This window comes from Sarcophilus harrisii, chromosome 6, assembly GCF_902635505.1.
Source record: "Sarcophilus harrisii chromosome 6, mSarHar1.11, whole genome shotgun sequence".
NCBI classification, from domain to species: Eukaryota; Metazoa; Chordata; class Mammalia; order Dasyuromorphia; family Dasyuridae; genus Sarcophilus; species Sarcophilus harrisii.
Genome location: NC_045431.1, coordinates 239,632,544 through 239,647,096, shown reverse-complemented (window position 1 = coordinate 239,647,096; position 14,553 = coordinate 239,632,544). Strand labels below are relative to the sequence as shown.

The 14,553-nt window shown below is 49.0% G+C and overlaps 1 protein-coding gene across 1 annotated transcript in view; it reads left to right on the top strand.

Moving 5' to 3' along the window:
• LRP5 (LDL receptor related protein 5) overlaps positions 1–14,553 on the top strand; it is a 103,891-nt gene that overhangs the window by 68,930 nt on the left and 20,408 nt on the right. The window contains exons 8-10 of the mRNA XM_031943612.1: positions 11,427–11,643; positions 13,012–13,301; positions 13,940–14,166. Of these exons, the coding sequence (XP_031799472.1) occupies positions 11,427–11,643; positions 13,012–13,301; positions 13,940–14,166 (734 nt within the window). The remainder of the gene's footprint in view (positions 1–11,426; positions 11,644–13,011; positions 13,302–13,939; positions 14,167–14,553) is intronic.

The window sequence follows — 14,553 nt, the reverse complement described above, 5'->3', positions numbered from 1 at the left end:
TGGGATGAGCTCCGCATGCTGCTGAGGGGCTTCCGTGCCAGAGCCAAGTCTTGGGGACAGATTTCCAGCTGTGCGTTGGCAAACGGAGCCAGGGCTCGCTTCCTCCTGCCCGTGTCTAGTCTGGGCAGGGCACCTTGGGCTGTCGGGGATGTATTATTGGGTCCTGTACCCAAGGACACAGAGTACCAGGTTCAGTGTCTGCTCTGCTTAGGGGCTGCCCTTCTCTAGGAATGGGCACTTGCTTTTCTCCTCTTCAGTGAGTTTTGATTGGTTGATGGCCTGGGACTAAGTAATGGGGAGAATTCAGGATTGGACTCTTCTCCTTTTAGAGCTGGCCAGAGAGGAATGGGTTATATTGGGAGGGAGGGAGACCCCCGTCCATTACACACTCAAATACTGGGCCTTTTTAAGGAGCATTTGGCCCAGGCCGGAGGGTTCTTGTAGATGATGCTTCCCCAGACACAGTCAGACCAGGGGGCCCGGAACGGGCCGGGGCTCTCCTGGGACACTGTTAGGATGGGCTGAGACACAGTTGGTTTGGGGGGAAAATCCAAACAACTTTCCCGTTTGTGTCCGGGCTGTGGCTGGCTGAGCCCCGGGCTTTGAGGGGACGCGTCAGAACAGAACGCGACGATGGACTCACTGGCTCTCCCTTTGAAGAGGCCGGATTTATTGTTGCCCAGGCTGGCAGCTGCATCCGTAATCCCTTCACTATGTTGGGCGCAGAACAAAGGCCCCCAAGTGCGGAGCCCAGGAAGCGGGCTCTCAGACGGGCACCTCCAGGCTCGGGGACGGATTTAGGGGCTGTGGACAAGCCTGCAGCATCCTGGGTGTGGCTGAGGTAGAAGCCGGCCACCGTGCAGGGTCCGGCTGGTGGGAGACCAGGTGGGCTGGTCCTGCAGGCAGAGGGGGACAGTCAGCCCCTGGTCATGGGCCGACTTAGACAAGCTCAATGAGCCCCTCTATCCAGTCATATTTTCCCATTTATTATTCTCTATCGTACTTATCGCTTAACAACAGGTAACGAGTGTTGTGTTGCGCTTTACTTTTATATTGGCCCAGCAGTTCCCAATTGCAGGCAAGGCTGAGAGAGTATCTGCGTCCCAAGCGGTTCAGTGACTTGTGCAGGGTCACGTGGGCCAGGAGCTGAGGGGACGTCCCAGGCCTGCCCCTCCTGCCCCGCTGCCGCCCCTTGTTGCACCTTGTGCGTCTCTGGATCGGAGGGACGAGGGATTTCTCCCTTGGGAGCTCAGTGAGCCCTCAGGGCTGATGATGTCTGGGGGTGGGATCCAGGCCCCGGCAGCCTCTCACCCCGCAGCCCAGACGGCCCGCAGCCATCCTAACTCGCTCTGCCCAGAGCTGGGCTCACCATCTTTCCTGGGTTCCTCATCCTCTCTTGCCCCTGTTTCCAATCTGTGCCAGGGTCTAAAACCTTCATCCCTGCAGCCTCCCTCTGGTACGCCCCCGTGCCCTCACCCCTGGGCTGTTGCCGTAGCTGCCGGGGGGCCTCCTTGCCTCTTCCCACCAGACTGTCCTCCATTCCGCTGCCAAAGGGATTTCCCTAAAACGCAGGTCCGATCTTGCCCCCCCAGGCTCACTTCAGGAGCTCCCTGAGGCCTTCAAGATCCAATAGGAAATCCTCGCCTGGCATTCAAGGCCCTTTGTCACTTCTTCCCTTTCCAGCCTCCTTAAGCCTGACCCCGCCAGGATCGCCAGCCTCCCTCTCATCTCCGAGCCTTTCCCCTGGCTGTCCATCCTCCCTGTCTGAAAGGCTCTCCCTCTTACCTCTGCCTGTGGGCCTCAAGGTCCAGCTAGAACCAGAGACCTTTCCCCGTCTCCCACATTTCCGGGGTCCTCCCACTGCTGACGATCCCCACCTTGTATGGCACATGTACCCTGTGATGGTCATCGTGTGGGCCCCAGGTAGGGGTGAGCTTCTGTCTTTCTGTGTAACTCCCACTCGGGAGGGCCTGGCCCACAGCAGGGGCCTCCCCGACTGACCGATGGCCGGACTTCAGGGAGCTGTAACTGTTCTGCAAGGGCAGAAACTGGGGCACACTCCTGTTCTACCTAATAACCTCCTGGGGGATCATCGCTGCTGGTGCATCGATGACCCAGGGCTGGCCCTTCGGTTTCCTTAGTAGTAAAGCGGAACCACTGTCCTCCTACTGGGTCATCGTGGCCCGGGGTGCTCATACATAGGTAATCAGGAAGATCTGAGTTCAAATTTAGCCTCAGACACTTGCCAGCTGCGATACCTTGGGAAAGCCACTTGATTTCTGCTTAAAATGAGGATAATAATAGCATCTTCCTGGCCAGATTAATGTGAGGATCAAAGGGAAAAAATGAGAAAATATTTACAAAAAGCTCTTACTATGTGCCTGGCACATAGTAGGTACTGTAGAAAAGCTTATTCCCTCCTTTTTCCCACCTTGTCATTGATGGAAAGTTTCATAGGAAACCATGTGAGTTCCAGAAGAGAAAATGGATAGATTCCTTGGGATGCACAAGGGACATTCATTATTCATCCTTAGAGTCTTGAGCTGGACTTTTTGTTTCCCTTGGCCCCTTCCTTGAGCACTGGGACTGGTTGAAATCCACATCTGTTATTTAGAAAAGGAGCCCAGACTTTCTGGTAACAAATATCGGACTGAAGGAAGGGACTGGAAGAGCACCCCCTTCGAGCCCCTCACACTCTCCCCTTTGAAAGTCCCCTGGGATCCTTTCTAGCCCTCCCCCCAACTGGCACGGCCCTCTTCCAGGAACGTCGGCCAGAATATTTGCGGGCTGGGTCCAGCCTCTAGCAGCTGATTTCCATTGATGGACAGCCTGTCGTCACAGGGATCCCCTTTCAGATAATATAACACAAGTGGGGAACCACAGCAGCGGTGGTGAGTGTGAGTAAGTGACCTGAGATGAATTAACGGATTATGGTGGATAAAAATATATTGGTGTTCCCATGGTCTGACACCTACAAGCAGAGGAAGGCAAAAACTGAAACCTAACAGATCTGCAGAAACGAAAAATGGCCATCCGGAGAGAAAATAGCATCGGGGCGATTAAAGAGAGGTGCATTTGTCCGGGTAGGAAATAACATACAAGGGGTTTCTGAGAATCTGGGAGACTTCATCCCCATTGGATTTTTAAATTTAACTTTAGTTTTTTTTTTCCTTCGGTTATTAAGCATTTCTTTTCTTTCTTTCTCTTCTTCTCCTTCCTTCTGGGGGAAAAAAAAAAAAAAACCTTTGTAACAAACATGCCCAGTTAAATGAAATAAATCCTCCCATTGGCCATGTCTAAAAAGGTATCTTTTTCTGTATTTTCTATCATCAGCCCTTTGGAACCATGGTTCATTGCTGAATTGATCAGAATTCTTTAAGTCTTTCAGAATTGTTTATTTTATAATGTTGTTATAAATTGTTTTCTTGGATTTTCTCACTTTGTGCTTATCCATTCAGATAAATCTTCCTAGGTTTCTTTGGAATCATCCATTTCACCCTCTCTTATATCACGATATTAATCCATTACATTCATATACCATACCTTGTTCAGCCATTCCCTAATGGATGGACACTGCCTTAGTTTCCAACACTTTGATTTCTTTAGAGTATAGGCCTGATAGGAACCCTATTAGTTAAGTGTTCAGTGTTTCTAAATTATTGAGGTGACTTTCTGTCTCTAGCCCCACAAAGGAGAAAACTATGACTTTTAAAGCATTGGATACTTTTTGGGGGGTATCATTATATTTGAAGATTCAAGTTCCTTTCTTTTGAAAGGATCACAATTCAATTATTTTACCAAGTCAGTAAAAACAAAGTTGGTTATGCTATAGAGAAATATCATTTTGGGGTATCTTTCTCAGAACATAATTGTTTGGTAATAGGGAGCCTCTTTGCCCCATGTCCATTGCATTTCACTGTATCCAAACTTGTGGTCTCACTGATGTGTGTGTCCCTTTAATGATGCAGCCCTTCTCCTTTTCTCCTGACTGGCTTTCCACTGGGCGCTTGACCAGTGTGCTAAGGACCTTCCAAGGTCCTTTCAAGGGTACCCATAAAGCATTTCTTTCTTTCTCTCTCCTCCTCTGCTTCCCTCTGGAAAAAAAGGGGGGGGAAACATCTTTGTACAAACATGCCCAGTTAAATGAAATAAATTCTCCCATTGGTCCAAAAATGTATCTTTTCCTGCATTTTCTATCTTCCATGGGTTCCAAAGACACCCATGGGATGTCCAGTAGTTATCCCCGTGTCCTATTTGCCCTGTGACCATCCCTTCTTTTAAGCTCCTTCCCTTTAGTGTTCTCCTCTGTAATTTTTCATTTTCCTGTGCTTTCTCCCTTGTCCCTTGGGGGATCGTCCAAGTCAGTCTTTCGGCAACTGTTGTGTTCCATGACGGCCAGCCCTCCCACGTCATCGGGAGGATACTGGAATTCACGATGTGGGTCTTTGTCTCAGCTTTCATTGTACTAGAGCTAACAGGTGCTGAGCGAGTGACTTTCCCCCCTCTCTTGGAATCTGAGAAGGCGTAGAGATACTGGCTTCTCTTAACCCAGTGAGTGCTTCCCAAGCCTTTAAATTCAGGTCGCTCGGAGGAGCCCCATCTTTGGCCCCCGGGAAAAGAATCTCCTTCAAGTGGAAAGGATCCTCCCAGGTCCTAGCCCATATTTAAAATATGAATCCCTTCTGTGAGCACCAGATTGAGCATGAACCCTAACCCTAACCCTAACCTTTATGGAGCTCATATTCTAGAAGGAAAACCAATATAGAACCTCATATGACCATAGATATTTGATAGTGCTATAAGAGCTACAAAGTTTTATGTGGACACAGAGGAGGGAAAGTTGGTTACCAGCTGGAAAGGGGGAATCAAAAAAGACTTTCTGGAGGAAAGGATTCAGCCTTTTAAAGAATGTGTTTATTTAAAACTAAATTCAAAATAAGAAAAAATAAAATAGGAAAAGAAAGAAAAGGAAAAAAAAAAAACAACAAATCAGACCATTGTCATGTGCCCAGCAGAACTCAAGAGGATTCAAATTGGGTAATAATAAATTTCCATTTCAAGAAAGCATATATAATAATAGAAGAGATAATATATTCATGATTGTCCATGTTTGCTTCCTTGTAGGTTATTTTTTTGTTCTCTGCTGAGCATGTTTTACCTTTATTGTTTTTCCCCCTTCCAGCCTCCTCCTCTCCCAAGCAGACTACAGTTAAGCATGTATATATTTATATATACAAATATCTACAAAAACATATATCTCCATATCTGCACAATATACATACATACATAAACCTACACACACACACATATATACATACACACACTTACATATATGTAAATGTGCATGTAAAACAATATTAACATGGCTGCTGTATAATATAGATTTCTCTCTTGATTGTTGAATCAGTCTTTAAGGATTTATCAAGCTGACCATGTGCCAGCCACTGGGATAAGCTTTGGGGGTTCCTGCCCTCAAGAACCTCACAGTGGAATAGGAGAGGCAACATGTATATAAATAGACACACATAGGACACATATGAAGTAAAAGGAAGGGATGTAGACAGGACAGAGAAGGGCTGTGGCATTTGTAAGCACAGGGACAACCTTGAGCAAAGATCATTACTGGAGCTTATTGATTTTTGCCTATGTTGTGATAAAGAATTCAAAAGCAGCAAATTCAGCAAACACTTATGGAGTACCTACTGTATACAGAGCACTGTACCCTCTGAGTGAATGCATTGAGGGCAGTTGGCATGTTGAAGAGGTGGGAATAAGAGCTAGACAGTGAAGAGAGAATCTTAGAGATCATCTCATTAGGTCCTTCCATTTTATAGAGATTGAGGTCCAGAAAGAAAAAGACCCTCACTTATGGGGCAGAAGAATGAATGGCAGAGCAGGTCAAGACTGAGCCCAAAAGTCCACTAACATCTGGAATAGAGCTAACAAGGTGAAAGGGGAATTCAGACTTTTTTCAGTGCTATTGACTAGGTCAGTAGTTAGTTGATTTGATATTTGCTGTTAATAGTTCTTACGCTCAGGTCGCTTTGAAAATAAAGACCAATAATTTACCCATCTCTAATAGTTCTGTTTCAAACTAGTGAAAAGCTTTATTTGCTCTTCTGTATTTCCCTAAATTTCTTTCCTAACAAATCTTTATCAAAGGTATATGGAGTAAGGAGCAGCTAGGTGGTACAGTGGATAGAGCACCAGCCCTAAAATTAGGATGACTTGAGTTCAAATCTGATCTCAGACACTTAACGCTTTTCTGGCTGTGGGACCCTGGGCAAGTCACTCAACCCCAGTTGCCTCAAGGAAAAAAAGTATTTGGGGTAGTTTTTTTTTTTCTTAATCAATAGGTTTTTTTTTTTCTTTTTTCAGTTGCATTGATTTTGTTCATGCAGAAGTTTAAATTTTTATATTTTAAAAAAGTTATTGACTTTTCTCATCTCCATTTTTTAAAGTTGTGAATTTTTTCCCAACCTCAGATCTGAAAAATATCTCCTTGTATTCTTGTAGGGTTTTTAAAAAAATTATTTAGTGGTATGATGTTTTAATGATTTAAGTTGAGACTGTTTATCCACTTAGAGCTTTCTTGGGATATATGGTTCAAGAAACAAGTCTCCTTTGGAAGAGGGCTCCTTAAAAGGTCAGGCTAGGGGTGGACTTGCTAATTCAGGCGGCCAAAGGACTTAACACCCCCAAGAAAATGTTCAGGCCAGACCTGAGCGATTGGAGGCACGCATATTCCAGACAGATGTCCCACGTCACAAACAAGCTATGGGGAAGTCTTGTTTCACCCATTTTTATTTTTGCCAGATGTGTTGGATGTTGTCAAGGTGCACTGAGATGTTTCACAGAGCAACCGTTGGAGGCTCATTTGTTTTCTTGTGAAATGGACCGGCCCAGAGCCGGCCTTTGCATTCCTGATTCTTTCCAAGCCTTCCAGCCAACATGTTGCTTGCTAATCAGTTCCAGTAATCATTGTGGCCCGAGATCAGGAAGGGTTGTTTTCAAATGGATGCAGGGGATAGAAGGGCCTTGGATGGACTCCCACGGGGCTGGCATTTAGAAGCAGGAGATGTCTTTAGTCCCAGATTCAACGGCTTCTTGGGGGCACCTTTGGTTCGGTTTGCCCTGGGAGACTTCTGACTGGCAGGTTCAAGTCTCAGCTCTGCTGCAAACTTCCTTGGAAAAATTGCTTCTGTTAAACGAGGGGCTTGGACTCATGATCTCTAGGGTCCCTTCCAGCCCCCGCTCTCCGACCAAATGGCTTCTGTCCGATGCTGGTGTGCATGGGCAGAGCTGGCACCTGGGAGGGCTCCGGAGCTCTCCATTAGCACAGCTTTCAAACCAGGAAGGGAGAAGCGCCTCATACAGACTCAGAAGCCCCTGAAGCACACAGTTCTGCTCCAGGAAACCCAACTGGGTCTCGTTAAGCGCAACTCAGATGATTCCAGGGATAGGGACTCCCCTGTGGCTTTTTTGAAAGCCGGTGCATTTGTAAATGCAACAAAAGAGTCACTTGAGCTGACTTCCTTTCCTGCTCCCTCAGTGACATCCTCCTCATTTCTAGGGACCCAGCCCATAAGTGAAGGTGCTGTGGTATAATGGATTGGGTAGTTGCTTTAAGTCAGGAGGATTTGGGTTCAAATCCTGCCTCAGACACATAAGAGATGTGTGACCTTTAGAAAATACTCTTCACCCCCAGATAGAGAACTGATGAACGCTGGCTACAGATTGAAGCAGATTTTTCTCCTTTCCTTATTTTTCTGCTTGTGTGTGCACGCGCGTATGTGTTTTTGCAACATGGCAATATGAAGAGATGTTTTGCATGACTGCACATGTATAATTGATATCATATTGTTTGCCTTCTCAACGGGTGGGGGAGGGACAGTAGCAAAGGAAAGAATTTCAAAATCAGAATTTTTAAAAAGTGAATGTAAAAAATGTAAATGGGAAATATTGAGTGAAATCAAAATTTAAAATAATTTTTATAAAGAGACATGACCCTGGATAATTCACATAACCTCCCTGTACCTCAGTTTCCTCATCTGCAAAATATGTGTGTATAATGATGAGGAGAACTTGATGACTTCTAAGATTCCTTCTAATACCTACGATCCCATGACATGTCATCTTCTATGTGATTTCCTCAGTGGTCAGTAGCTCTCCTTTTTATATTTAGATGTAAATCTATCTAACTATAATTTTTATTTTTTGTCACGGGTTCAAACCTGTGATTTCACTGACATAAAAGATCTTCCCTATCAGCATCAATTAGCCCAGTATTCTTTGAGAATTGCCTGGATTCAATTCCTATAGAATTGGGATGCAAAATGCCATCTGCATCCAGAGAGGGAACACTGAATAGTGATTAAAGAATGGTGTTTTTGCTTTGTTCGTTTGTTTGTCTTTCTTATGCTTTTTTCCCTTTTGGTCTGATTTTTCTTACACAACATGACAAGTAGGAAATTACATTTAAAAGAATTGCACAAATTTATCTTATATCAGATTACTTGCTGTCTTGGGAAGGGAGATAAGAGAGGGAGGAATAGAAATCTGGAACACAAAGCCTTACAAAATGAATGTTGAAAACTATCTTTACATGGATTTGGAAAAATATAATTTTTTTTAAAGGGTGAATTAGCTGGGTTACTGAGAGGTTAAGTGCCCAGAGTCACATAGCCAGTGTGTTCTAAAAGGCTTTACTTGAATCTGGAGCTTCCTAGTTCTAAGGCCAGTTCTCTATTCTGCCATTTTGTGTGTGTGTGTGTGTGTGTGTGTGTGTGTGTGCTCACATGTTTTCCTGATGTTTTTTTTTTTTTACATCATTCTTGCTTCCCAATGATCTAATGAATCCTCCCTTGCAATAAGGTACAGTTCAGAAAATAAACCCATTTTGTTGACTCTCTCTTGCCTTGTGGGTGGCATCCTGCCCCTATATTCATCCACTCTACCAAGGGAAGTGAGTTCCGCTTTGCCATCGGTCCCCCAGAGGAACACTGCAGGTGATAATTCAAGTTCTGCTCTCAGTCATTGGGGTTTTCCTGGAAGTGATTTTGGCCCCTCTTCTCTCTTCGTTCCGTTGGCTTCCCTCTGTGTCAGCTCAAAAAGTCTCCCCGAGTTTCCTCTGAATCCTTCATATACGTGACTTATAAATACAATTTGTCAGCTCTTCTCTAATCAAGGGACCCCAGTTACTCAAAAGTTCTATTAGTAATACTTTGGTAATCACCTTTAAAGGCACAAACCCGGGAATTAAACATTGCCAAGTCAAAGAACCGAGACATCTTGGAGTTTTTCCTTTAATCCGAGTTGGGTTTTCCGTCTTTTCGTACTCTCGGACAGATCCACTGCCCCAACAGTGGGCTGTTCTGCCTCCCTCTCGGTGGCTCTTTGCCATTTGCCATGTTTTTCCTGTATCTTTGCCAGTCCGATTGATGTGATGTGAAAACCCAAGAATTGTTCTAAATTGCACTCCTCTTGTTATTAATGACTTGGAGCCATCTTTCGTATGGTTGTTTATAGGTTGCATCTCTTTATTTTGAAAATTGCCCGTTCCCATGCTTTGATCCTTTATCTCCCGGAGCAATTATCTTTTGCTTACACAAGAATGATAATTCTGGCTGACCTTCATATTAATAAGGTTTTAGGAAGGCTTTGTTGCATTTTCCTTCCCCATAAGCCGAGGAGGGAAACTTTGAGGCCCCCCCCCCCCCGCTCACGAGAACTTGACCTTCGCCACAGGCTCCCCAGAAATCCCTCCCAGCTGTTTGCCGCCTACCCAGTCTGGTGCCAGTTCCCCAGAGGACATGGATCCTGAGCTTTGGCCCGGACAGAGACGACTCCCTCTTTTTGTTATTCTCGGGTCCAAAGGCTCCTTCTCCCCTCGGATTATTTGTTTCTTTCAAATGAGCTGAAATCCGATCCAGCTGCTGGAGCTGGGCGGCCGGGAGGCTTTCATCTCCTCTGTTCAAAGAGATGGGGAGCTCAAGTGTCCTCACCCAGAACATTTGTGCTCATCTCCAAACAGACCCGCACCTTATCTCCCCTCCTGCCTCAACCAGATCATTAAACTGGGTTTTGATGTTGGACTGTGGTTTTATCCCCCACGGGTGGTTTTTATCTCCATTTGACTTGTCACCAAAAAGACTGAGCCATGAAGTCTCCAGTGTGTGTGTGTGTCCCCTGGCAGCGTCTTGGCTGGCAGCCGGACCAATGGGCGTCCAGACCAGCGAGCAGCCAGACTAGTGGGCATCCTGGACCAGTGGGCATCCTGGGCCAGTGGGCGGCCGGATTAGTGGGTGTCCTGGACCAGTGGGCAGCCAGACCAGTGAGCAGCCGGACCAGTGGCAGCCAGAGAAGTGGGTGGCCGGACTGTTGGGTGGCCAGACCGGTGGGCAGCTGGACCAGTGGGCATCCTGGGCCAGTGGGTGTCCTGGAACAGTGGGCAGCCAGACCAGTGGGCAGCTGGACCAGTGGGCATCCTGGGCCAGTGGGCATCCCAGAGAGGAGCCCCTGTGGCCGGTCCCTCTCCCCAGCCTAGCCAGAGACACAGAAGCGCGGCATGTTCAATTGTCACTTTATGAAACCCTTTTATTGTATCAATGGGGAACTTGAGCATCCAAGCTAAGTGACTTGGCCAGGGGCCCGTGGGTAGTAAGGGAGGCGATGGCGTTGGAATCCAGTTCTGCCTTTCGCTACGATACTGCCTTTCATGCGTTTTGAGCAATAATTGGATAAACCAAATGTGAGTGACGAGTGGACTCGGAGATGGGGGATACAAGGAAGCATCCTCCTTTGGGCCTTGCTACAGACTCCTCCAGCTGCCGCCTGCTCCCCCAAAGCACCAAGTTCACTGTGGACACCAGGCCCGGGGATGGCCCTTCCCTCTTGCTTCTAGAACAAAATACCAACCCTCTAGCTGGGCATTAAGGCCGCAGGCTGTGGCAGCTTTTTCCTGCTTGTTTAATCTCTCTGCACTCTATTTCCATCAAAGTGCCATCCCCCTGCCCAGGTGGGCCCCCGTGCCCAGAATGGACGCCTTCCTTCCGTCGGCCTCCCGGGGTGCCCTGTAAACTACCCTGCCCCATTTAATCTTCCCTGCTTCCTCTCCCCCACTTGTTAACAGACTGTCCGTCTTGAAGCGAGCGTTCCTTTGTGTGCACATCATCTGTATTGATCTGGATGTGTGTCCCCTCCCCCCACTAGGGAGTCTGCCCCCCCCACTAGCGAGTGTGCCCCCCCACTAGGGAGCGTGTCCCCCCCACGTGTTTCCCAACCCCCCCACTAGGGAGCATGTCCCCAAGGGCTGGGACTTGGTCTCTGTGCCCTGGGAGTTGGGAGCCACGTTCTACAGGCTCACCGGATTCAGGGGGGGCCCCCCTCACACCCGGCGTCCCCCCACGGCTTTCTGTCTTTTCCAGGTGATCAACGTGGATGGCACCCGGAGGAGAACCCTTCTGGAAGACAAGCTCCCCCACATCTTCGGCTTCACCTTGCTGGGGGACTACATCTACTGGACCGACTGGCAGCGGCGGAGCATCGAGCGGGTCCACAAGGTCAAGGCCGACCGAGACGTCATCATTGACCAGCTGCCCGACCTCATGGGGCTGAAAGCCGTGAACGTGGCCAAGGTCATCGGTGAGAAGGGGCAGTGGGCGCCCACTGGGTGGGAAGAGGAGGGGGAGGAGTCCCAGGGAGGAAGGGGGGAGGAATCGGGGGGGGGGGAAGGATCTGTGGTCCCTTTAAGCCCTGGAGAAGTGTTTAGCATCAAGCTAGCTCTTATTTGATCTTGGGGCATCATGGGAAATGGAGGTCGTCCTTCAGCTTCCAGTACAAATCCAATGTGTGAAAATTCAGGTTTAAACAGAAAAGTAGTCAGGGGGGGCTTCAGTCCTGCTTTACTCTTCCTGAGGGGTCCTGACTCCTCATCCCTGGAGGTGCTGATCCCACAAATACCAACAAGCATTTATTGAGTGCCTACTGTGTGCCAGACACTGATCTAGGGGCGTAAGGAAAGATAGAACCACTCGCCTTGCTCTCACGGAGCTTGTATGCAAGTAAAGTGGGGGGTGTAAGGACCCACCTGGACGCTGGAGGCTTAGGGGGCTCCAGGGCCAGGCAGCCACCTCCCCTGAATGCAGGAGGTGCCCAGAGCCTTGCGGAGCTCAGGGGCTTGGCCCCCGTTACACAGCCTGAGTCCAGGCCTCTTCTCTGGGACTCCAGGATGCTTGAGGCAAATGGACAAAGTGAAAATTAGGTTAAAACGATGCCCTGCCCTCTGAGACAGCACGTCCATGTGTAAAGTGACGGCCACCTAGTCATTCATTCATTCATTTGTTTGTTCTTTCATTCCTGGCTTGTGGTCAAGGGCTGTAGTGGCTGGGGTGAGGTTTCCCTGAGCCCCCTGCAGAGAGCTGGCCCCCATGAATGATGGGAAGAACCGTGGCTTTTGAGCTCTGGGACTCAGTTTAAAATTGAGAGATGGTGGCCAGTCTGAAGGAAGCCAGAGAACCCCTGTTGGTTTCTCAAAATAATCGAGTCTTTGGTCAACAGCAGAGAACAAAATCCAGACCCCGGCACTTCTGTTTGGGAACCTGAGGAGAGAGAGAATTATAGAATGGGTCAGAGCTGGGAGGGGCCATGGAACATAGAACATAGAACACCTGAGCTGGGAGGGAACATAGAACATAGAACACCTGAGCTGGGAGGGATCTTAGAACATGAACATGAAACACCTGAGCTGGGAGGGACCAGAGAACATAGAACACCTGAGCTGGGAGGGATTTTAGAACATGAACATGAAACACCTGAACTAGGAGGGACCATAGAACATGGAGCCCCTGAGCTGGGAGGGGCCCTGGAACTTCCAACGGGACCAGAGCTGGCGCCCAGGATTCCCCTGGGCAGAATGGCTCCTCCCCACACCCTCAGCGACCCCCCCCCCCCCCCCCCCCCCCTGGGCCCGGCCAGGTGCGCTTGACCAAGGGGCTGGGCGCTCGCTTCCAGGCACCAACCCCTGCGGGGAGAAGAACGGCGGTTGCAGCCACCTGTGCTTCTTCACCCCCCACGCCACCAAGTGTGGCTGCCCCATTGGCCTGGAGCTGCTCAGCGACCTGCAGACCTGCATCATCCCCGAGGCCTTCCTGGTCTTCACCAGTCGAGCCGCCATCCACAGGATCTCGCTGGAGACCAACAACAACGATGTGGCCATCCCGCTGACCGGCGTCAAGGAGGCCTCCGCCCTGGACTTCGATGTCTCCAACAATCATATCTACTGGACCGATGTCAGCCTGAAGGTAGCGTGCTTTGCACACCCCGGCCGCCAGGAAGTGGGAGCCAGGCTGCGGGGGGAGGGGAAGCTAGGAATTGTAGGACTGGGGGCGGAGGGCCGACCCTTCTGAGCCTCTCCTGGGATCTTGGTTTCAGAGAAGCCTGTTTCACTGAACCACCTCCCCCTGGGCTCCTTCCCCTCTGGGGCCCTTTCCCTGTCTATGTGTCCTGGACCCCACGGATAGCACTCTGGGAGGCCCAGGGGCTTCCTCAATGTCACGTTCTTACCACCTTAAGTAAGACTCCGTGGGTGATGAGGTACCCCTTCTATGGGGAGCTGAGAAGCCCTGTTATAACCCTGTTCTTAAGATGGCTCTCCTCTTAAGTACTCACTTAAGTACTTAAGTACCCTCCCTCCCTCTCCCTCTCTCTCTCTCTCTCTCTCTCTCTCTCTCTCTCTCTCTCTCTCTTCCTCTCTCTGTCTTTGTCTCTGTCTCTCTCTCTCCCTCCCTCCCTCTCTTCATCTCTCCCTTTCTCTTTCTGTCTCTCTCTGTATCACTGTCTTTTCTCTATGTCTCTGTCCATCTCTCCCTCCCTCCCTCTCTCTCCCTCTCTGACCATTTGCCTGGCCAGGAAGCCCACCTTTCCCCCTCTGCCCTTGCAGACCATCAGCCGGGCCTACATGAACGGGAGCTCGGTGGAGCACGTGATCCAGTTCGGCCTGGACTACCCCGAGGGCATGGCCGTGGACTGGATGGGCAGGAACCTGTACTGGGCAGACACGGGCACCAACCGCATCGAGGTGGCGCGCTTGGATGGGCAGTACCGGCAGGTTCTTGTCTGGAAGGATCTCGACAACCCCCGGTCCTTGGCCCTGGATCCCACCAAAGGGTGAGAGTGCCGGCGGGGGCCTGCTAGATGGTCCCCACCGTGGCCGGAGGGCCGAGGCTTTGGGGCCCCCCAGGGGCCGGACAAGCTGGGCTTGAGTTCCCATTGCTGTCTCTTCCTGGCTGGGTGACGTGGGGCAAGCTGCTTTACTGCTCTCGGTCTCAGTTTCTTCATGTGAAATGGGCATAAGGATTCCCACGATGCTTTCTTTTCAGGGTGTATTGAGAATCAAATGAAGCAGCATTTCTAATAACTTTTTAGTAGAATCTCTGGGGTTCTCTATACCATCATATCATCAGCAAAGAGTGATAATTTGGTTTCCTCATTGCCTATTCTTATTCCTTTAATCTCTTTCTCAACTTTTATTGCCAAAGCTAGCATTTCTAATAC